At 39.3% G+C, this 22591-nt stretch overlaps 4 protein-coding genes, 1 long non-coding RNA gene and 2 pseudogenes across 7 annotated transcripts; 3 read left to right on the top strand and 4 right to left on the bottom strand.

Moving 5' to 3' along the window:
• Positions 1-182: 182 nt before the first annotated feature.
• Positions 183-4245, bottom strand: LOC129791161 (homocysteine-responsive endoplasmic reticulum-resident ubiquitin-like domain member 2 protein). 2 transcript variants are annotated; one of them, XM_055829186.1, is made up of 4 exons: positions 3678-3868; positions 3317-3554; positions 2812-3026; positions 183-1780 (listed from the first exon to the last, which is right to left on the bottom strand). In XM_055829186.1, exons 2-4 carry the CDS (start codon positions 3458-3460, stop codon positions 946-948), a joined length of 1194 nt encoding a protein of 397 aa, XP_055685161.1. In that variant the 5' UTR covers positions 3461-3554; positions 3678-3868; the 3' UTR covers positions 183-945. The 2 variants fall into 2 exon arrangements, with proteins under 2 accessions (XP_055685161.1, XP_055685160.1); XM_055829185.1 differs by having other exon boundaries at positions 3317-4245.
• Positions 4246-4663: 418 nt separating this feature from the next.
• On the bottom strand, positions 4664-5774 carry LOC129788338 (40S ribosomal protein S20-like; annotated as a pseudogene).
• Positions 5775-9246: 3472 nt separating this feature from the next.
• Positions 9247-10667, bottom strand: LOC129791152 (uncharacterized). Its single transcript, XR_008750670.1, has 4 exons — positions 10507-10667; positions 10235-10395; positions 9711-10119; positions 9247-9628 (listed from the first exon to the last, which is right to left on the bottom strand). It is a non-coding gene; the product is annotated as an uncharacterized LOC129791152 (long non-coding RNA).
• An 87-nt stretch (positions 10668-10754) lies between these two features.
• LOC129788337 (uncharacterized) lies at positions 10755-11590 on the top strand. The gene is made up of 3 exons (XM_055824302.1): positions 10755-10767; positions 10865-11286; positions 11450-11590. The coding sequence occupies exons 1-3, from the start codon at positions 10755-10757 to the stop codon at positions 11588-11590; spliced, it is 576 nt and encodes a 191-aa protein (XP_055680277.1).
• Positions 11591-14203: 2613 nt separating this feature from the next.
• Positions 14204-15041, bottom strand: LOC129788336 (pyridine nucleotide-disulfide oxidoreductase domain-containing protein 1-like; annotated as a pseudogene).
• Positions 15042-15711: 670 nt separating this feature from the next.
• LOC129788335 (uncharacterized) lies at positions 15712-16546 on the top strand. The gene is made up of 3 exons (XM_055824301.1): positions 15712-15724; positions 15821-16242; positions 16406-16546. The coding sequence occupies exons 1-3, from the start codon at positions 15712-15714 to the stop codon at positions 16544-16546; spliced, it is 576 nt and encodes a 191-aa protein (XP_055680276.1).
• A 1141-nt stretch (positions 16547-17687) lies between these two features.
• LOC129788343 (uncharacterized) lies at positions 17688-20497 on the top strand. Of its 2 annotated transcripts, none has more exons than XM_055824308.1 (2): positions 17688-18360; positions 18445-20497. In XM_055824308.1, the coding sequence occupies exon 2, from the start codon at positions 18451-18453 to the stop codon at positions 19744-19746; it is 1296 nt and encodes a 431-aa protein (XP_055680283.1). In that variant the 5' UTR covers positions 17688-18360; positions 18445-18450; the 3' UTR covers positions 19747-20497. The 2 variants fall into 2 exon arrangements, with proteins under 2 accessions (XP_055680283.1, XP_055680284.1); XM_055824309.1 differs by having other exon boundaries at positions 17688-19749; positions 19818-20497.
• The last annotated feature ends 2094 nt before the right edge of the window (positions 20498-22591 follow it).

The raw sequence follows: 22591 nt of genomic DNA, 5'->3' as shown, positions 1-22591 counted from the left end.
AAGTCAAAGAATTGCCCAAAATGCCTAAAATTCAAACAATAACATCACCTGAAAATTACAATATAAAAAATATCTTCAAAAAAGAATTTTTATCCATCAAAAAAATCTTTTTTGTGGTGAACTAACATCCGGCCCTAATTAAAAATAAAAACAAAAAGAATTAAAATGAAAAAAAGAAGAGATTTAGGTAAATAAAATTTTTTATTTGATTCAAATAACTTATGTAACAATCATTTTGGGAAAGCACACAGAGTTCCAAAGACTAATAAAAATAAGTTTTCCTTTTGTATCCCCTTCACAGGATAATTGCGTGTGGCCACATAATGTGAATTTCAACCAAATTTTTACTCTTTATTTTTAAGAATGTTTTTTTTTTAACAACAACAAAAAATTAAACATCTAAATTTCTGTTTTTTGTTAGGTATACTAAATTAATTTTCTTTTGGATTTCTTTTTTTTTATTTATTTAAAAGAAAAACCCAAAATAAATTTAGAAAAACTCTTTTCGATAAATTGAGATAAAATACATATAATATATAGGCATAAATTGAATTAAATATTTAATATAAAATGATTTTTTTTATTAGTTCCATGAAATTCTACATTTTGTGCCCAAACCTTTGGAATAAATTTTGATCGTTTTTATGAGATGATTTTTCTTTTTTCTTGCGGAAGTGGAAACAAATTATATATTTTGTACATTTTGCACTGTCTATAGAGATGGAATAAATGAATTAAAGTAATTTTTTTCTCATTTACAAATTACAACGTATGATATATATATTAAACGCTATACTCACTAAGCGATAGTTTTTCTTCTTCTCTCTTGTCATTTTTTTTTTTGTTTCCTCCCTTCTAGTGGAGAAAGTGACATAGGGGGGGGGGGCACTGGGTAAAATTAGATGGACAAAAGGAGGGTTTGGGAAAAGGTGGTGGATGGATACTTTACAGGGCAGCCGCTTCGGGGATGAGAGATGCAAAGAAGGAGAGAACAAATGTGCGTAGAAAGGCAATCACAGGGGTTCTATTTGTATCATCACGCACAACAGCATTGGACGCCTCATCGGCATCATTTTCCACTTGCTGGGCAGCATCTTGTTGTGCATTTGGTCGCTGCTCCTGCTGTGCCGGCGCTCCATTGTTGCGTTGTGCATTATTATTGGCCTCAACCGGCGCTGCTGCAGCTCCGCCGAAATTCCGGAAGAAGCCCGTGTGGTAGAGATAGATGAGAACACCTATCGCAATGACAATTAGGCACCTCGTTGGTGATGAATAGAAATAGACAAGTGTCCCGAGAACCATTAGCCTGCTAAAGGCATAGAATGTGTCCAACCAATCACGCTGTTCGGGTCCATCGTCACGTACTAAATTCGGAAATCGTGGCTGGGGTGGATTTTGCGGAGGCTGTGCAACTGCTGCTGCTGCTGCACCTTCCATGGGTGCCTCTGCTGCTGGATTATGTTGTACCTGTGAAGCTGACACTTGGGGTGATGTTGTTGTCATCTGATGTGTTGATACGTATGGCTGGTAGATACCCTGAATATCGGGGCGTGACATTAGGTTCACATACTGATTCATGTAGTCAACATAGGCCTGTTGCAGCCACTGCTGGTACGCCAAATGCTGTGCCGCAAAATTCCCCACTTGTTGCTGGGAAAATCTTCCAAATTGTGACATATTCCCATTTAATCCTGGCATTGATGTTTGGTGGCTCGGTGTATTTTGCACATTATTCGCGTCCGTTCCTGCAACATGATCCCCATTCAATGGACGTCTCTGCCTACAAGGGAAAAATAAAATAAAAGAAGATGAAATTTACTATAATTTACTTTTTTTTTAACTGTGATTTTTCGAAATAAAACAGCTTTTATTCTCAAAAATAGTAGGCCAATAGAAGAAAGGTTTAATTGAATTTGAAGTTGTTAAACATTAAAAGACAACTTCTTCTCGTAGAATAAATTTATCGCTTCGTATCGCTTATCAGTATTTAGCTCAATTTAGAGGGAATGCAAAATTTTCCTTCATTCATTTGAAGCGGACCAAGAGAGAGAGAGAGAGAAAAAGGAGAGAGGCAAGTGAAGCTTAGATTAAATCATATAAAAAGAATACGGAGGTAGACATAAAACAGATCAATCTTTCATTATGATTTAGCAGTACCTAAATTTGAAAGATTTATATTTCTCTTATTTACAAGCTGTGTAATCTTTATTCTATTATCGAGAAAAATACCCAACTTATGTATTAAGAAAAAAACACAACACAGCTGCTATAAAAGCAGCTCTTAAAGTGCTTACATACCACCACATTTATTTACTTCACACAACAAGACAATTGATAAATACAACGACAACTTTTGATGATGCAATTAGTCATTAAAATTTAATTCTTTTTTTTCTATTGGAAAATTAAATGAAATCGAAACTTTTGTGCGATATCAATGTTTTTTTTCTCCTTTGCTATATAATCAGAATTTTCTTAAAAAAAAAAAAGATTTCTTTGAGTCATTTTATGTATTAAATTCCTCAGCCAGTTTAAATTTTTAAAATATTATTCGTAAAAGAAACACGAATAAGTTAAATAATTTCATTTTCTATCTGCAATAATTTGCAATGGAAATGAATTTAATTGCAAAGTAGACACACGCAAGGGAATTAAACCTGAATAAATACCCCAAAATGATAAGAAAAAAAGCCACGTAAGACTTTTAAATATTTTTTTTCTTTACATCTCAATGAAAATGAAATTGGCAAAAATATCTTAATAAAAAAAACGAAAGAATAAGAGCTAAAAAAAAGGATATCAATCACTCACCTTAAACCTTCTGTGGCTGCTTGTGTGTCCTGCATGGTGTTTCTTCTATTGCCCTGCTCACGTCCCATTGATCCATCGCGCGAATTCATTTTCGGTGTAAAAACAAGGTGCACAGTGTGTGTCTCCTGACCCTCATACTGCCTCAGAATATCCTTGAGGACAACAGCATCATTCAGCAATTGTCCCGAATAGATCAATTTCTGTTCGTCCGTACTCTGAAACAGCCAACAAAACACTCAATTTTACTTTCCTCAATCGTCTTTTAATACAAAATGAAATTTCTTATCAGTTTTATGGGTATGTATAAATATTTCTTCAGCCCAAAAAAGTCCATCTCAGTGTATTTGTGTGCACGATTTGATAAGATTTTATCACAAATAAATCATAAAGCAAAAAAAATAATATGACACAAAACCTATTTCAATCAGAGTATGCAGTGAATTGAAGAGATTTTTCTTGTTCAAGAAAAACACAAAATTATCAAGAAAGTTGCAATTTAACTTACAGGTTTGCATGGATAGACTTCAGAGAGATACCCCTTGAGCTTCTTAATTGTCCAGGAGAGTTCACATTTGATGGTTTGATCCTCAAATTGCTGATTTGGGGCCTTCACAATCAATGTCACGGGCGTCACAGGAATTGTTTCCATTTTTTTCTTCTAATATTCTTTGCAACTATTCCACAATTTCGATGTTCTCGCCTTATCTCCGGCTCTGTCCCCGGGGGCGGAATCCGTGTTATTTCTGTTGGGTGTGTTAGAATTGGCCGGAAGTTGATGATGAAATTCACAATGTGACGGAAGAAAAAAAAAATCTCCGTGAGACAACAAAAGCTGACAATTTTGCACCTCTTTCAATTTTTCTCACGCAAATCCTTGTTTTTGGGTCAAAGATGATGCAATTTGGACAAGGTTACTAAACTTGGATGTCCCTTCTTCCCAATTGTTTGATAATTTCTGCACTTTATTGCGTCTATTTGCTGGATATTTATAAATAAGTGTTAACAATTAATTTTTTCACGAAATTTTCTCGTCAGCTATTTGGACGATTTTGATTGGTCCGCGTATTCCAAGCACGCTGAAGTTTTTACAAATGAAAACCCTTCACGCTTTTTCCTATGACACGTCTGTGGAGGATGTGGGAAAATTTCCATTATTTTGTACGAGATGGCATGAGAAAAATACTTTTCTCTCACTCTGGTATTTTGTGTATGTGTTATAGTGTGCGTGACGTTTGTTTGTAGTTGTGGGGAAAAATTTTAAAAAATTAATTTTTCCGGGAAAAACTCATTTTTGGGGCGCCAAAAGTTGGCGGGTAGCTCAGGGGGGGGGCCCAAAGTACGTTCAGTAAAAATTTGGTGGCGCAACTCGCCGGATTTTTTTGGGGAATTTGCACGACTTTTTCTGGCGCGGATTTTGAGAGTTTTGAACCAGGGGTACCAAACGACGCGGCGTCGCTTCCTGGTCACAAAAAATGCACTTTTGCTGGGAAATTCAGCGGAAAACGCGAGAAAACTGCGAAAAACTGAATGTGGGAGGGAGACAGTATCAGTGACTTGCACTGTCTCGTTTTCTCTTATACAAAATGCACCAAAAATAGTAGTGGTGGCTTTTGGAACTAAATTTTTACCGCGCCAATTTCAAAAAGTAGCCAAAAAAGCATGAATTTTATATGGTCGCGCTACGAAGGGGGGAAAACAAAGACGGAGGCTGAGAAGATGCTGAATTGAAAGCAGAATTGGCGGAATTGATGAATGATGAGAGTATTCTGACCTTCCAGAGACAGATAATTCTCGAAATTACCGCCAAGGTGGACACACGGAACACCTAGAAGAATAAAAAAGTATTTAAAAATTCAAGGAGAAATGCCTTTTTATTTGTTTTTCTTTTCTCCTTCCGGAAGTTGTGGCATCTTAAGCTCCGGCGAATGTCTCTACATCTGGTTCAATGTTGATTGATGTAATCTGCTTGACAATCTCCGGGGGTAGTGCAGATTGTCAAGCATCCTCTTGTGGATACGCATCTGTGGGAAAGCAAAGAGAAGACATTTGAAAATACTATTAAGAGGACTTTAAAGAATTCTGTTGTGCCCCTTAGAGACAATCCTGGACAGGGAAAAGATTCAGTACTGCACTGTGACATGACACATTACTCTCCGGCAAAGATTTATGTGAATATCTTCAGCTCCAAGCAGACGGAGGCATTGGACTGAAGACGCGATTGCCACCGGGAAAAAAATTCTTTTCACTCACCTGGAAAACGATTCCAGGTCTTGGAACCTTCACCACAAGGCGTCTTTCTGGTGGTAATTCTCAGGACTTTTGTAGGCATACGCACTGGACCCTTAAAGCAGAAAGAATCCCCATTAAAGCTTCATCAATCCCACAAAAAGACTCCCAACAATAAAAACTAACCTCAACACGGAGCTTCTGCTTCTTGGCGCCCCAGTCACCAGGTCAGCACACACCTTCTCCAGGGAACGCACATTCCGGGATGTGAGGGTGATGCGAATATGAAGAACTGAAGCAACTTCCGCCTGGGGCTTCTCCTCAATATCTTTAGCAAACTGCAGCAGCCTGTGGAAAACACGTTGCGAAGCAATTTTATTTACATTTCTCACGAAAAACAAACAAAATCACGCGTATTTCTACGAATTGACCACAAGATGGGATTATGCTGGAACTTACCATGCTTTGGGAGATGTTTCCTGGGCGAGATGGTTGTTTTTTACGTAAAAATTGCAACCAGCGCTGAACCAGAACGAATGACTCGCACGAATGCTTGCACAGTACAAAAAAAAAAAGGAATCCTCCTACGCCAACTTTTTAACAAGGGGAAAACTTCCATGGAATTTCTTTGATGAAGTTCACCCGAAGAAGACAATATTGCGGATATTTTGTCCAGCATTTTTACACGTTTTAATTACACGTTTTATGACCAAATATTGTGAAATTAACCACGACATTTTTCCTCATTTCCGTTTTTTTTAAAAATGAAGTTTCAACGTAATTTCATGTTTCTCACTTTTTCACTTCTTCACAGCTAACAGCGCCAAAAGCTTCCAGCGGAGCTTTTTGAAACTGATTCCACCTGATTTCTTTCTTCTGCAAGATCCGGAGAAATCTGCCCGGAATTCCCCTTTTAGCTGTGATACAGAGTTCCAGGAAAAGCAGGAAGCCTTGGAGTACGCATATCCTGAACATTGGCAAGTGGGGCAGCAGCTGAGTGAACGAATTGAGGGTTCGGTGTCCTTTCTGCGTGAGATTGATTCATTTCTGAAGGATCACGGAGCTGAGAGAACACCTGGAAAGCAATCGGAGAAGTCTATAATCAATCTCAGTGACATTTCAATGGGAGATCTTCAACCCCTGAGTATGAGTGGAGATTTTGAGACGATGCCGGGGGGGATTTGCATGAGAAGGCAACACACAATGCACTGCAGAGGCACACAGAATCAATGGGTAGGAGGATGAGGGGATCGAGGGATTTTGAGACTTCCACCCCGGCAGTTAATAGAAGTCTCAATTTCTCATCAAATGCCCAAGATGCTCCTCTGATTAATCTCAGTGATCTCTTCAGAACAAGAATGAAGTGTTTCATGCAAAAATTATCCACCTCACAAAGGCAAATGACGACGTGAAGGAGATTACGAAGAAGCAGATGGAACAGCCTGGAGAGTTGAGCAACTTCTGCGTGAATTCCTTGTGCACACAAAAGAGAAGAAATTCCTCTGCGATGTATGTGGGCTCAGCAAGGGGCGCCTGAAAAAATTCTCTAAAATCATGTCATCCTCCGGATTTCATGATTTTGTACCAAAAAATGCCCTTTTCAGGGCAAAAAGACATTAAATAAAGAGTTTTAATGAATTTTTATCCATAAAAAAAAACATTAAATATTATTTAATAAATTTTAATTGTAAACATTTTTTATTTAAAAAAAAATTATTCTTTATAATCTCTTTAAATTATTTATTTTGGGGGCTCTGAAAAGAGCCATTTCTTTGCATTTTGGGAGCCAAGCTCCCCATTGCATCGACGTGCACTCGACAGAGTCGCACGCGATACTGATTCTCTTTTTCGTTGCATCTTCTTTTTATAGAGAGATTTCCCCTAAACGAACATGGTTGCTTTTCATCAAAGCGACCCGGAACTTTTGGGTAAAAATCTGGCTGCTTAAGTACGAGATTTTGTGGGAAATGCTGCTCGTGACAACCAGAAGACCAGGATAATTCCACGTCATCCTCCGGATTACATGATTTTGCACAAAAAACCGCCCTTTTCAGGGCAAAAAAAAACATTGAATAAGGAGTTATCATGAATTTCTTCTAAATAAGAAACGATTAAATTTTTTTCAATGAATTTGGCGTTTTTAATCATTTAGATTATTATTTTATATTTAAAAAACATAATTATTCATTTAAACTCATTAAAGAATTAATTTGTGGGCTCTGAAAAGGGCCATTTTGTCTCATTTTGGAGCCTAAACAAACAGGATAACTTTTCATCGAAGCGACACGGAACTTTTGGGTAAAAACATGTTATAAATAGAGGTGACGCCGTGGCTGAAAAATCATTTCTCTGCGAGCTCTCGCAGAGTGAATGTCTTCTGTTGAGGAAGACAAAATGTTTTTTTTTTCAGGGAAATGCATGAATGCGGAAAGGAAGGAGGAAAAGACACGCTCAAACCATGGTGAGCTCCACTTCCGCGTGGGACGTAATCCATCGTCTCTTGCGCATGGGAAATTATGCTGGGAATGCCGGTGCAGGTGCTCCTCCGGATTTAAAGATTTCGCACAAAAAACCGCCCTTTTCAGGGCGATGAAAACAATGCATAAAGAGTTTTTTTTTTAATGAATTTCTTTAAAAAAAAACATTTAATTTTATTTATTTAATTAGCTGCTCAGAATGGTGTTCTTCCCAACATTCATGCAGTCTTCCTGTCCAAGAAGAAGGCCTTAATTCTCTGAAATCATGTCATCCTCCGGATTTCATGATTTTGTACCAAAAAATGCCCTTTTCAGGGCAAAAAGACATTGAATAAAGAGTAATGAATCAATTTCTATAAAAAAAACCATTAAATTTTATAAAATAAATTCTTCTTTATTTAACAAAAAAAAATAATTATTCATTTAAATTCTTTAAATTATTTAATTTGTGGGCTCTGAAAAGAGCCATTTCTTTGCATTTTGGGAGCCAAGCTCCCCATTGCATCGACGTGCACTCGACAGAGTCACACGCGATACTGATTCCCTTTTTCGTTGCATCTTCTTTTTATAGAGAGATTTCCCCTAAACGAACATGGTTGCTTTTCATCAAAGCGACCCGGAACTTTTGGGTAAAAATCTGGCTGCTTAAGTACGAGAATTTGTGGGAAATGCTGCTCGTGACAACCAGAAGACCAGGATAATTCCACGTCATCCTCCGGATTACATGATTTTGCACAAAAAACCGCCCTTTTCAGGGCAAAAAAAGACACTGAATAAAGAGTTACCATGAATTTCTTCTAAATAAGAAACGATCAAATTTTTTTCAATAAATTTGGCGTTTTTATTCAATTAGATTATTATTTTATACTTAAAAAACATAATTATTCATTTGAACTCTTTAAAAATTAATTTTGGGGGCTCTGAAAAGAGCCATTTCTATGAGAACATAAAACTTGAAAAGGACGGTTCCAATAAGTGGGTGGGAAAAGTAATGTGGGGACGAAAATCGAGGATGAATTTCGTTTTCTACGAGCTCTCGTAGAATTGATGTCTCCTGCAAAGGAAGGCATCTCTGCTGTGGTCATCAAGTAGATGATCAGCATCAATGCTGGACGTTCTGGGATGGAATTCCAGCAATTGGATGGAACGGAAATGACGTATAGTGATGGGAAATTTTCCGTGGTAATCGACAAGGGAACATTGGATGCTTTCGATGCTTTGATGACGGATGATAGCCCGGAAACCCTGACTACGGTGCGGAAGTACTGGTGGGAAGTGATACGATGCCTTCGCCTTGGTGGACGATACATTTGCATTTCCCTGCTGCAGCAGCACATCCTTGAGGCAATTGTACGGCATTTTTCTGCGGAAAATTTCATCGTGCGCATAAATCGATGCCACGAAGCAGAGTTGAAGAGTAGTGAGAATAGCAAGGATGGCACAGCAATAGCCATGATGAATATGGATTCAGTACGGGGCGCCTGAAAACCCTCAAAGTACACAAAAGTGGTGATTCTGGTGTCCTGTGGCAGTGCTCAGTGGCCGGATGTACCCATTCTACGGGCGGAAGGACAGAAGAAAGTTTAAAATTCTCTAAAATCATGTTATCCTCCGGATTTCATGATTTTATACAAAAAAATGCCCTTTTCAGGGCAAAAAGACATTAAATAAAGATTTATGATGAATTTCTTTGAAATATATTAGGTTTTATTAAATTAATTAAGCGTTTTAATTAAAAAATTATTTTTATTCATTGAACTCTTTAAAAATTAATTTTGTGGGCTCTGAAAAGAGCCATTTTAGCTCATTTTAGGAGCCAAACCAATTCTCTCCTGGCTTCCATGTGGCCGTACAGCAATCCCCAGTCGCATAAATATCCACCAGGGATGTTCGCATGAGTTCATTGACTGAAATCCCACCGTCTGTGGCACGCTCGTGGTAAATCTACCGTGTAATCAATTCTGGGATTGACACCAATTGCTGAAACGACAAAGTCGCACTCAAGAGTTAGTGAATGTTGACGGAATCCGGGAGATTGCGTCTACTTCCGGAAATATCGGGCATTCAATGCCAATCGGGACCCAAGGCTGCTCCACAATTTCCCTGCGTTTCACCTGCGGAGAAGAAAGAACAAAGTTTAATCAATTTAATCGATTTTTGAGAGATCCTTAAGAGGAAAATTGGTAATCATCTCACCACACTGGAGCCTTTTCCCTGCAGATTCTTCTTGAAGAATTCAGCAGCTCCTGGATCAAGGAATGTGGCGGAAATGTGATTGATTATCCCTGACTACCCAATCAATTGTAACAGCTTTCACTGCGTAGGCAATCTCACTGGCAATTCCACCATTTCCCACGAGAACAATTCTCTTCCTATCCTTGATCCTTCTCTGAAATTCCTGCACTGATTCTGTGTCACGAATCTCAATTAAATGGGGGCGCTCTTCTATTAAATTGGGACGAGCTCCTGCGCAGAATGAGTCGAGACTCTGTTACGAGGATTTTTTTCTCTTCTGGACAGAGAAAGGCAATTGTCTCAGCACACGATACTCCGGCAATTCCTTCCCCCATAATCCTTCGGAATTAGGCAGAAGACTACACGAGACCTGCAAACAACACCAAAATCATCAAAAGAGTTTTTAACATAAAAATAATGCAAAATTCTTACCCGGAAGAAGGAAATTTTCTGAAACCAACAAACTCCCAACAATAAAAACTAACCTCAACACGGAGCTTCTGCTTCTTGGCGCCCCAGTCACCAGGTCACCACACACCTTCTCCAGGAACGCACATTCCGGGATGTGAGGGTGATGCGAATACGATGAACTGAAGCAACTTCCGCCTGGGGCTTCTCCTCAATATCTTTAGCAAACTGCAGCAGCCTGTGGAAAACACGTTGCGAAGCAATTTTATTTACATTTCTCACGAAAAACAAACAAAATCACGCGTATTTCTACGAATTGACCACAAGATGGGATTATGCTGGAACTTACCATGCTTTGGGAGATGTTTCCTGGGCGAGATGGTTGTTTTTCACGTAAAAATTGCAACCAGCTGCGCTGAATCAGAACAACTGACTCGCACGAACGCTTGCACAGTACAAAAAAAGAATGAATCCTCCTACGCCAACTTTTTAACAAGGGGAAAACTTCCATGGAATTTCTTTGATGAAGTTCACCCGAAGAAGACAATATTGCGGATATTTTGTCCAGCATTTTTACACGTTTTAATTACACGTTTTATGACCAAATATTGTGAAATTAACTTCAAAATTTTTCCTCATTTCCGTTTTTTTTTTTAAATGAAGTTTCAACGTAATTTCATGTTTCTCACTTTTTCACCTTTTCACAGCCAACAGCGCCAAAAGCTTCCAGCGGAGCTTTTTGAAACTGATTCCACCTGATTTCTTTCTTCTGCAAGATCCGGAGGAATCTGCCCGGAATTCCCCTTTTAGCTGTGAAACAGAGTTCCAGGAAAAGCAGGAAGCCTTGGAGTACGCATATCCTGAACATTGGCAAGTGGGGCAGCAGCTGAGTGAACGAATTGAGGGTTCGGTGTCCTTTCTGCGTGAGATTGATTCATTTCTGAAGGATCACGGAGCTGAGAGAACACCTGGAAAGCAATCGGGGAAGTCTATAATCAATCTCAGTGACATTTCAATGGGAGATCTTCAACCCCTGGGCAGGAGTGGAGATTTTGAGACTATGCCGAGGGGGGATTTGCAGCATGAGAAGGCACACACAATGCACTGCAGAGGCACACAGAATCAATGGGTAGGTGGATGAGGGGATCGAGGGATTTTGAGACTTCCACCCCGGCAGTTAATAGAAGTCTCAATTTCTCATCAAATGCCCAAGATGCTCCTCTGATTAATCTCAGTGATCTCTTCAGAACAAGAATGAAGTGTTTCATGCAAAAATTATCCACCTCACAAAGGCAAATGACGACGTGAAGGAGATTACGAAGAAGCAGATGGAACAGCCTGGAGAGTTGAGCAACTTCTGCGTGAATTCCTTGTGCACACAAAAGAGAAGAAATTCCTCTGCGATGTATGTGGATTCAGCAAGGGGCGCATGAAAAAATTCTCTAAAATCATGTCATCCTCCGGATTTCATGATTTTGTACCAAAAAATGCCCTTTTCAGGGCAAAAAAAGACATTAAATAAAGAGTTTTAATGGATTTCTAAAAAAAACCACTAAAAATTTAATAAATTTTAATCAAATAAATTCTTTTTTTATTTAAAAAAAATTATTCTTTAATAAACTCTTTAAAAATTAATTTTGGGCTCTGAAAAGAGCCATTTCTTTGCATTTTGGGAGTCAAGCTCCCCATTGTACCGACGTGCACTCGACAGAGTCGCACGCGATACTAATTCTCTTTTTCGTTGCATCTTCCTTTTATAGAGAAAGTTCCCCTAAACGAACAGGGTTGCTTTTCATAGAAGTGTCTCGAAACTTTTGGGTAAAAATCTGGCTGCTTAAGTTCGAGAATTTGTGGGAAATGCTGCTCGTGACAACCAGAAGACCAGGATAATTCCACGTCATCTTCCGGATTACATGATTTTGCACAAAAAAATGCCCTTTTCAGGGCAAAAAAAAACATTGAATAAAGAGTTATCATGAATTTCTTCTAAATAAGAAACTATTAAATTTTATGCAATAAATTTGGCGTTTTTAATCAATTAGATTATTATTTTATACTTAAAAAACATAATTATTCATTTAAACTCATTAAAGAATTAATTTGTGGGCTCTGAAAAGGGCCATTTTGTCTCATTTTGGAGCCTAAACAAACAGGATAACTTTTCATCGAAGCGACACGGAACTTTTGGGTAAAAACATGTTATAAATAGAGGTGACGCCGTGGCTGAAAAATCATTTCTCTGCGAGCTCTCGCAGAGTGAATGTCTTCTGTTGAGGAAGACAAAATGTTTTTTTTCCAGGAAAATGTTTTTGAATGCGCAAAGGAAGGAGGAAAAGACACGCTCAAACCATGGTGAGCTCCACTTCCCCGTGGGTCGCATCCATTGTTTCCTGCGCATGGGAAACTGCTGGGAATGCCGGTGATGGTGCTCCTCCGGATTTGATGGTTTCGCACCAAGAAAAACGCCCTTTTCAGGGCGACAAAAACCTTGCATAAAGAGTTTAAATGAATTTATTTAATAAAAAAGTCATAAAATTTTATTTTATAAATTAGCTGGCCATCCGCAGAGAATTGAATTAATTTCTCTTTGGCGTAACAATTTCTCATCGTGGTGATCTACCCAACATTCAGGCAGTTCTCCTGCCCAAGAAGAGCAAAAAGAAGGCCTAAATTATCTAAAATCATGTCATCCTCCGGATTTCATGATTTTGTACCAAAAAATGCCCTTTTCAGGGCAAAAAGACATTAAATAAAGAGTTTTAATGAATTTTTATCCAAAAAAAAACATTAAATTTTATTTAATAAATTGTTTTTTATTTAAAAAAAAAAAAATAATTATTCTTTATCAAACTCTTTAAAAAATAATTTTGGGGGCTCTGAAAAGAGCCATTTCTTTGCATTTTGGGAGCCAAGCTCCACATTGTACCGACGTGCACTCGACAGAGTCACACGCGATACTGATTCTCTTTTTCGTTGCATCTTCTTTTTATAGAGAGATTTCCCCTAAACGAACAGGGTTACTTTTCATCAAAGCGAACGGGAACTTTTGGGTAAAAATCTGGCTGCTTAAGTTCGAGAATTTGTGGGAAATGCTGCTCATGACAACCAGAAGATCAGGATAATTCCACGTCATCCTCCGGATTACATGATTTTGCACAAAAAACCGCCCTTTTCAGGGCGAAAAAAGACATTGAATAAAGAGTTATCATGAATTTCTTCTAAGTAAGAAACGATTAAATTTTTTCAATGAATTTGGCGTTTTTAATCATTTAGATTATTATTTTATACTTAAAAAACATAATTATTCATTTAAACTCATTAAAGAATTAATTTGTGGGCTCTGAAAAGGGCCATTTTGTCTCATTTTGGAGCCTTAACAAACAGGATAACTTTTCATCGAAGCGACACGGAACTTTTGGGTAAAAACATGTTATAAATAGAGGTGACGCCGTGGCTGAAAAATCATTTCTCTGCGAGCTCTCGCAGAGTGAATGTCTTCTGTTGAGGAAGACAAAATGTTTTTTTTCCAGGAAAATGTTTTTGAATGCGGAAAGGAAGGAGGAAAAGACACGCTCAAACCATGGTGAGCTCCACTTCCCCGTGGGTCGCATCCATTGTTTCCTGCGCATGGGAAACTGCTGGGAATGCCGGTGATGGTGCTCCTCCGGATTTGATGGTTTCGCACCAAGAAAAACGCCCTTTTCAGGGCGACAAAAATAATGCATAAAGAGTTTAAATGAATTTATTTAATAAAAAAAGTCATAAAATTTTATTTAATTAATTAGCTGGCCATCCGCAGAGAATTGAATTAATTTCTCTTTGGCGTAACAATTTCTCATCGTGGTGATCTACCCAACATTCAGGCAGTTCTCCTGCCCAAGAAGAGCAAAAAGAAGGCCTAAATTATCTAAAATCATGTCATCCTCCGGATTTCATGATTTTGTACCAAAAAATGCCCTTTTCAGGGCAAAAAGACATTAAATAAAGATTTATGATGAATTTCTTTGAAATATATTAGGTTTTATTAAATTAATTAAGCGTTTTAATTAAAAAATTATTTTTATTCATTGAACTCTTTAAAAATTAATTTTGTGGGCTCTGAAAAGAGCCATTTTAGCTCATTTTAGGAGCCAAACCAATTCTCTCCTGGCTTCCATGTGGCCGTACAGCAATCCCCAGTCGCATAAATATCCACCAGGGATGTTCGCATGAGTTCATTGACTGAAATCCCACCGTCTGTGGCACGCTCGTGGTAAATCTACCGTGTAATCAATTCTGGGATTGACACCAATTGCTGAAACGACAAAGTCGCACTCAAGAGTTAGTGAATGTTGACGGAATCCGGGAGATTGCGTCTACTTCCGGAAATATCGGGCATTCAATGCCAATCGGGACCCAAGGCTGCTCCACAATTTCCCTGCGTTTCACCTGCGGAGAAGAAAGAACAAAGTTTAATCAATTTAATCGATTTTTGAGAGATCCTTAAGAGGAAAATTGGTAATCATCTCACCACACTGGAGCCTTTTCCCTGCAGATTCTTCTTGAAGAATTCAGCAGCTCCTGGATCAAGGAATGTGGCGGAAATGTGATTGATTATCCCTGACTACCCAATCAATTGTAACAGCTTTCACTGCGTAGGCAATCTCACTGGCAATTCCACCATTTCCCACGAGAACAATTCTCTTCCTATCCTTGATCCTTCTCTGAAATTCCTGCACTGATTCTGTGTCACGAATCTCAATTAAATGGGGGCGCTCTTCTATTAAATTGGGACGAGCTCCTGCGCAGAATGAGTCGAGACTCTGTTACGAGGATTTTTTTCTCTTCTGGACAGAGAAAGGCAATTGTCTCAGCACACGATACTCCGGCAATTCCTTCCCCCATAATCCTTCGGAATTAGGCAGAAGACTACACGAGACCTGCAAACAACACCAAAATCATCAAAAGAGTTTTTAACATAAAAATAATGCAAAATTCTTACCCGGAAGAAGGAAATTTTCTGAAACCAACAAACTCCCAACAATAAAAACTAACCTCAACACGGAGCTTCTGCTTCTTGGCGCCCCAGTCACCAGGTCACCACACACCTTCTCCAGGAACGCACATTCCGGGATGTGAGGGTGATGCGAATACGATGAACTGAAGCAACTTCCGCCTGGGGCTTCTCCTCAATATCTTTAGCAAACTGCAGCAGCCTGTGGAAAACACGTTGCGAAGCAATTTTATTTACATTTCTCACGAAAAACAAACAAAATCACGCGTATTTCTACGAATTGACCACAAGATGGGATTATGCTGGAACTTACCATGCTTTGGGAGATGTTTCCTGGGCGAGATGGTTGTTTTTCACGTAAAAATTGCAACCAGCTGCGCTGAATCAGAACAACTGACTCGCACGAACGCTTGCACAGTACAAAAAAAGAATGAATCCTCCTACGCCAACTTTTTAACAAGGGGAAAACTTCCATGGAATTTCTTTGATGAAGTTCACCCGAAGAAGACAATATTGCGGATATTTTGTCCAGCATTTTTACACGTTTTAATTACACGTTTTATGACCAAATATTGTGAAATTAACTTCAAAATTTTTCCTCATTTCCGTTTTTTTTTTAAATGAAGTTTCAACGTAATTTCATGTTTCTCACTTTTTCACTTCTTCACAGCTAACAGCGCCAAAAGCTTCCAGCGGAGCTTTTTGAAACTGATTCCACCTGATTTCTTTCTTCTGCAAGATCCGGAGAAATCTGCCCGGAATTCCCCTTTTAGCTGTGATACAGAGTTCCAGGAAAAGCAGGAAGCCTTGGAGTACGCATATCCTGAACATTGGCAAGTGGGGCAGCAGCTGAGTGAACGAATTGAGGGTTCGGTGTCCTTTCTGCGTGAGATTGATTCATTTCTGAAGGATCACGGAGCTGAGAGAACACCTGGAAAGCAATCGGAGAAGTCTATAATCAATCTCAGTGACATTTCAATGGGAGATCTTCAACCCCTGGGCAGGAGTGGAGATTTTGAGACTATGCCGAGGGGGGATTTGCAGCATGAGAAGGCACACACAATGCACTGCAGAGGCACACAGAATCAATGGGTAGGTGGATGAGGGGATCGAGGGATTTTGAGACTTCCACCCCGGCAGTTAATAGAAGTCTCAATTTCTCATCAAATGCCCAAGATGCTCCTCTGATTAATCTCAGTGATCTCTTCAGAACAAGAATGAAGTGTTTCATGCAAAAATTATCCACCTCACAAAGGCAAATGACGACGTGAAGGAGATTACGAAGAAGCAGATGGAACAGCCTGGAGAGTTGAGCAACTTCTGCGTGAATTCCTTGTGCACACAAAAGAGAAGAAATTCCTCTGCGATGTATGTGGATTCAGCAAGGGGCGCATGAAAAAATTCTCTAAAATCATGTCATCCTCCGGATTTCATGATTTTGTACCAAAAAATGCCCTTTTCAGGGCAAAAAAAGACATTAAATAAAGAGTTTTAATGGATTTCTAAAAAAAACCACTAAAAATTTAATAAATTTTAATCAAATAAATTCTTTTTTTATTTAAAAAAAATTATTCTTTAATAAACTCTTTAAAAATTAATTTTGGGCTCTGAAAAGAGCCATTTCTTTGCATTTTGGGAGTCAAGCTCCCCATTGTACCGACGTGCACTCGACAGAGTCGCACGCGATACTAATTCTCTTTTTCGTTGCATCTTCCTTTTATAGAGAAAGTTCCCCTAAACGAACAGGGTTGCTTTTCATAGAAGTGTCTCGAAACTTTTGGGTAAAAATCTGGCTGCTTAAGTTCGAGAATTTGTGGGAAATGCTGCTCGTGACAACCAGATAATTATTCATTTAAACTCATTAAAGAATTAATTTGTGGGCTCTGAAAAGGGCCATTTTGTCTCATTTTGGAGCCTAAACAAACAGGATAACTTTTCATCGAAGCGACACGGAACTTTTGGGTAAAAACATGTTATAAATAGAGGTGACGCCGTGGCTGAAAAATCATTTCTCTGCGAGCTCTCGCAGAGTGAATGTCTTCTGTTGAGGAAGACAAAATGTTTTTTTTCCAGGAAAATGTTTTTGAATGCGCAAAGGAAGGAGGAAAAGACACGCTCAAACCATGGTGAGCTCCACTTCCCCGTGGGTCGCATCCATTGTTTCCTGCGCATGGGAAACTGCTGGGAATGCCGGTGATGGTGCTCCTCCGGATTTGATGGTTTCGCACCAAGAAAAACGCCCTTTTCAGGGCGACAAAAACCTTGCATAAAGAGTTTAAATGAATTTATTTAATAAAAAAGTCATAAAATTTTATTTTATAAATTAGCTGGCCATCCGCAGAGAATTGAATTAATTTCTCTTTGGCGTAACAATTTCTCATCGTGGTGATCTACCCAACATTCAGGCAGTTCTCCTGCCCAAGAAGAGCAAAAAGAAGGCCTAAATTATCTAAAATCATGTCATCCTCCGGATTTCATGATTTTGTACCAAAAAATGCCCTTTTCAGGGCAAAAAGACATTAAATAAAGAGTGTAAGATTAACAGTAAGGCATGAGCGGATTAACGGGACATCGATCGCCAACCTTGTCGGGACAGTCAGTGTTGTGATGGCAGTGACTGCGACAGGAGGTGTGTCGACACGTCCTTGCCGCTTGGAATGTAAGAGGGATCTTACATTTCAGAAGTGGGATGCGACTCTGCTGCAGAAGGAAGTGGAAGGAGTTCAAAGATGATGCAGCCATAAAGGATAAGGTAGGCGATTAGAAAATAAAGAGAAAAGCGCGGAATGAATAAAATGGCGCAAAGAGCGGAAAGTAGGAGCGGGAAACGGGAAAATGGTAAAAAGGAATGAGATTTTTTGTTTATCGGCAATTAAGCGGTGGGTTTTATATTTACTAAAGATTAAAGGAAAATGTGATGTCAATAGATTTAAAATAAAAAAATAAATAGCTAAGAGGAAAATAAATTAAAGAATTATCTTGAGAATGCATGCCATGAAGAATGATTCGAGAGGTGGTATCGGGAAACGGGAATTGCGCGAATTCACTCGGGTGAGTTCGGGATGAGTCGGTATCGCAGAGTGAAATGTCAAATGATTGTTGTTATTGTGGAATACATGAAAGAAAACAAAAGCGGAACGCGAGTGATTAACTAAAATAGCAGTAAAAGGTGAGAATTATAAAGGAAGTAAAGTTAAATCAGAGAGGAAAGTAAGTACACAGGAAAAAAAAAATTAAAAAATTCATCCGAATTATTCGAGGAATTTGGGAGATAAATTGGAATGGAAATTTTAGGTTAGAATGGATGAAAGAGGAATCGATTTGGAGGAAAGAGAGCTCCGGGAGTACGATGAAGAAGCAATGGGAGGAGATGAACAGGGAGAAGTGATTAAACACTACAGGCAAAAGATCCGTGAATTGGAAAAGGAGAATGAAGCGCTCAAACGGAGTACATCTTCATCAAGTTCAAGGGAAGTGGGAACATTCCGGCTGGCTGGTGGGGAAATTAAAGATTTGATCCCGGCGTTCCGACCTGGGGAAGATGAGACAACCACAGAAGAGTGGATTGAGAATCTAGAATCCATGCGGGAGATCTACGAATGGACCGATCAACAAGTTCTGCTGTATGCGTCAATTCGGCTCAAAGGAGCCGCAAAGAAGTGGCATTCAACCACAAAGACGAAAACGTGGGATGAATTCAAGCGGGAACTGATGAAAGCTTTTACGGAGAAGATTAATGTAGGGAGGATAATTAAAGAGATTAAAGGGAAAAAGATAAAGCTGGATGATCCGACGATCGCAAAGTACATTATAGCAGGACTGGGAGATGAGAAATTGATCGGTATGGTGGCCGGAGCTAACTACGACTCCCCACAGGAATTGCTCCAGAAAATCAAAGATGCTGAGGATATTCGTAGAGCCATGAGAAAACACGGAATTGGCGAATCAGGGGGGAAAGAAAAGGGAGAAAAAAACGATGCACGGCCTGAACAAGAGAGCCAGGATGGGAATCAGGTGCAGAAAGTATCTTGCTACAATTGCGGGAAAGTTGGTCAGACAGCCAGAGAATGCCATGAAAGAGAAAACAAACAACGAGACATGAAGGCAGAAATCACGTGCTTCAAATGCAACGAGAAAGGTCACATAGCAAGATTCTGTGGCAAAAATGAGACAGACTCAAAGATGATCCATAAGGGTAACATGAGAATAATTGAAGTTGAGGAAAAAGAAAATCCGAACTACAAGGAGGTGAAAATTAACGAGAAAAAGCTCTGGGCTTACATTGATCAAGGGAGCGATTGCACCACAATGAGGAAATCTGATGTAGAAGCTCTGGGGGTGGAGATTAAATCGAGAACGACAACGCTGAGAGGATTCGCAGGACAATGCCAGACCGTGGGGCAAACGGAAGTATGGGTTACGATTGACGAGGTGCGAAGGCAAACAACTGTCCATGTCGTTCCAGATGAAGTTCAAGACATTCCAGTGATTGTCAGCCTTGATATTTTGGGAAAGGAAGACATACGAGTCGTCAGGCAAGGCAAAACGTTGCAGATAGAGGATGTCCGGAAGGATGCAAACGAGAAGACAATTTGAATTGTTAGAAAAATAAATTAAGCAACGTGCAAATAGATTGGTGGAGAGAAAACAATTTTTTTATATTACAGGAAGTGAGAGGGAATATTTAGTGTTTAACTCAGGAAATGGGTGAACATAATAAGGGAGTGTATCAGAGGTTCTATAGGGTGAGTACAAAAGTGATATGTTGACACAGGTGAATGACAAAGCAGGATTGTTGTAAAGAATCTGAAAGTAAGTTTTTTTATCTGAGAATTGTAGGGAAGTCTTAGAATGGGGGTTCGCATAGGGACGTTGAATGTTTAAGTCAAGCGAAGAAGGAAGTAATAAAAAAAAAATTGAGTCGAATGAAGAAGGGAAGAATAGAGAACTTCATGCTGAAACACCCTTGGTTGAGTCCGAGACGTGTCCAGAAAGTTGAAGTCACTAGAGAAATGCAAGCGAGGAAAAATTAGAGTTAGGCAAAGTAGAGATTGCGAGAAAGCTTCATGCTGGAACACCCTTGGTTAATTTCAAGACGTGTCCAGAAGAAGTCGAAGTCAATAAGAGAGAAACAAAAGAAATGAGAGTTGGTTGAAGCAGAGATTGCGAGAAAGCTTCATGCTGGAACACCCTTGGTTCAGTTCAAGACGTGTCCAGATGAAGTAGAAGGCAAGGAAGAGAGAAGCAAAAGAAAATGAGAGTTGGTTGAAGTAGATATTGCGAGAAAGCTTCATGCTGGAACACCCTTGGTTCAGTTCAAGACGTGTCCAGATGAAGTAGAAGGCAAGGAAGAGAGAAGATTGAGAGTTGGTTGAAGCAGAGCCTGATGAGCGTCAATCTGAAACACCCTTGGTTAAGTTCAAGACGTGTCCAGATGAAGTAGAAGGCAATGAAGAGAGAAGATTGAGAGTTGGTTGAAGCAGAGCCTGATGAGCGTCAATCTGGAACACCCTTGGTTAAGTTCAAGACGTGTGCAGAAGAAGTCGAAATCAATGAAGAGAGAACAAGGAAGATTGAGAGTTAGTCGAAGTGAAGTATGTGAATGAGAGCCACTCTGGAACACCCTTGGTTTAGTTCAAGACGTGTCCAGAGTAAGTCGAAGCCGATGAAGAGGGAAATAAGAGAAGATTGAGAGTCAGTTGAAGCAGAATCTAGGAATGAGCGTCATAGCAACATAGCATCTTATGTCAGGAGTGGCCGAGGGGTTGAGAAACGGCATTGAGACAGGTATCAATAAACGGAACGGATTAGAAGTAGTCAGTATTGGTTAGAGTACTGAGAGTAAGTCGAGTTATATGATGCAGGAGCAACGACGATCAGATAAAACGGAGTAATTATTCAGAAGACAGGTTGAATAGAAAATCCGGTTAAGGGCGAAGAATGAGAGTTAGAGCGCAGTCAGAAGAGGGCAAGAGGATTAGTACAAGAACAGAATTCATGAGAATAGAGGAAGATAAGACGAGCAGGAAAGATCAAAGTGAGTCAGAAATTGTACGAAGCAAGAGAAGTTCAGGGAGGCAATTAGAGCGAATGTAGAGCGATAATCTAACGTGACGAATGACGTCAAGGTCGCTGAGGGCAGCTCCTGAAGTCAGGAGTGGCCGAATGTAAGATTAACAGTAAGGCATGAGCGGATTAACGGGACATCGATCGCCAACCTTGTCGGGACAGTCAGTGTTGTGATGGCAGTGACTGCGACAGGAGGTGTGTCGACACGTCCTTGCCGCTTGGAATGTAAGAGGGATCTTACAAGAGTTTTAATGAATTTTTATCCAAAAAAAAACATTAAATTTTATTTAATAAATTGTTTTTTATTTAAAAAAAAAAAATAATTATTCTTTATCAAACTCTTTAAAAAATAATTTTGGGGGCTCTGAAAAGAGCCATTTCTTTGCATTTTGGGAGCCAAGCTCCACATTGTACCGACGTGCACTCGACAGAGTCACACGCGATACTGATTCTCTTTTTCGTTGCATCTTCTTTTTATAGAGAGATTTCCCCTAAACGAACAGGGTTACTTTTCATCAAAGCGAACGGGAACTTTTGGGTAAAAATCTGGCTGCTTAAGTTCGAGAATTTGTGGGAAATGCTGCTCATGACAACCAGAAGATCAGGATAATTCCACGTCATCCTCCGGATTACATGATTTTGCACAAAAAACCGCCCTTTTCAGGGCGAAAAAAGACATTGAATAAAGAGTTATCATGAATTTCTTCTAAGTAAGAAACGATTAAATTTTTTCAATGAATTTGGCGTTTTTAATCATTTAGATTATTATTTTATACTTAAAAAACATAATTATTCATTTAAACTCATTAAAGAATTAATTTGTGGGCTCTGAAAAGGGCCATTTTGTCTCATTTTGGAGCCTTAACAAACAGGATAACTTTTCATCGAAGCGACACGGAACTTTTGGGTAAAAACATGTTATAAATAGAGGTGACGCCGTGGCTGAAAAATCATTTCTCTGCGAGCTCTCGCAGAGTGAATGTCTTCTGTTGAGGAAGACAAAATGTTTTTTTTCCAGGAAAATGTTTTTGAATGCGGAAAGGAAGGAGGAAAAGACACGCTCAAACCATGGTGAGCTCCACTTCCCCGTGGGTCGCATCCATTGTTTCCTGCGCATGGGAAACTGCTGGGAATGCCGGTGATGGTGCTCCTCCGGATTTGATGGTTTCGCACCAAGAAAAACGCCCTTTTCAGGGCGACAAAAATAATGCATAAAGAGTTTAAATGAATTTATTTAATAAAAAAAGTCATAAAATTTTATTTAATTAATTAGCTGGCCATCCGCAGAGAATTGAATTAATTTCTCTTTGGCGTAACAATTTCTCATCGTGGTGATCTACCCAACATTCAGGCAGTTCTCCTGCCCAAGAAG

This window comes from Lutzomyia longipalpis, chromosome 2, assembly GCF_024334085.1.
Source record: "Lutzomyia longipalpis isolate SR_M1_2022 chromosome 2, ASM2433408v1".
Classification (NCBI taxonomy): Eukaryota; Metazoa; Arthropoda; class Insecta; order Diptera; family Psychodidae; genus Lutzomyia; species Lutzomyia longipalpis.
This window is presented reverse-complemented; position numbering and strand designations above follow the sequence as displayed.

Coding starts and splice junctions, on each gene's coding strand:
- LOC129791161 (XM_055829185.1), bottom strand. CDS start 3,460: ATGGAAACAATTCCTGTGACGCCCGTGACATTGATTGTGAAGGCCCCA. Junction 3,027..3,316: donor AAGTCTATCCATGCAAACCT/GTAAGTTAAATT, acceptor TGGCTGTTTCAG/AGTACGGACGAACAGAAATT. Junction 1,781..2,811: donor GCAGCCACAGAAGGTTTAAG/GTGAGTGATTGA, acceptor TTTCCCTTGTAG/GCAGAGACGTCCATTGAATG.
- LOC129788337 (XM_055824302.1), top strand. Junction 11,287..11,449: donor GAGGCACACAGAATCAATGG/GTAGGTGGATGA, acceptor CACCTCACAAAG/GCAAATGACGACGTGAAGGA.
- LOC129788335 (XM_055824301.1), top strand. Junction 16,243..16,405: donor GAGGCACACAGAATCAATGG/GTAGGTGGATGA, acceptor CACCTCACAAAG/GCAAATGACGACGTGAAGGA.
- LOC129788343 (XM_055824308.1), top strand. CDS start 18,451: ATGGATGAAAGAGGAATCGATTTGGAGGAAAGAGAGCTCCGGGAGTAC.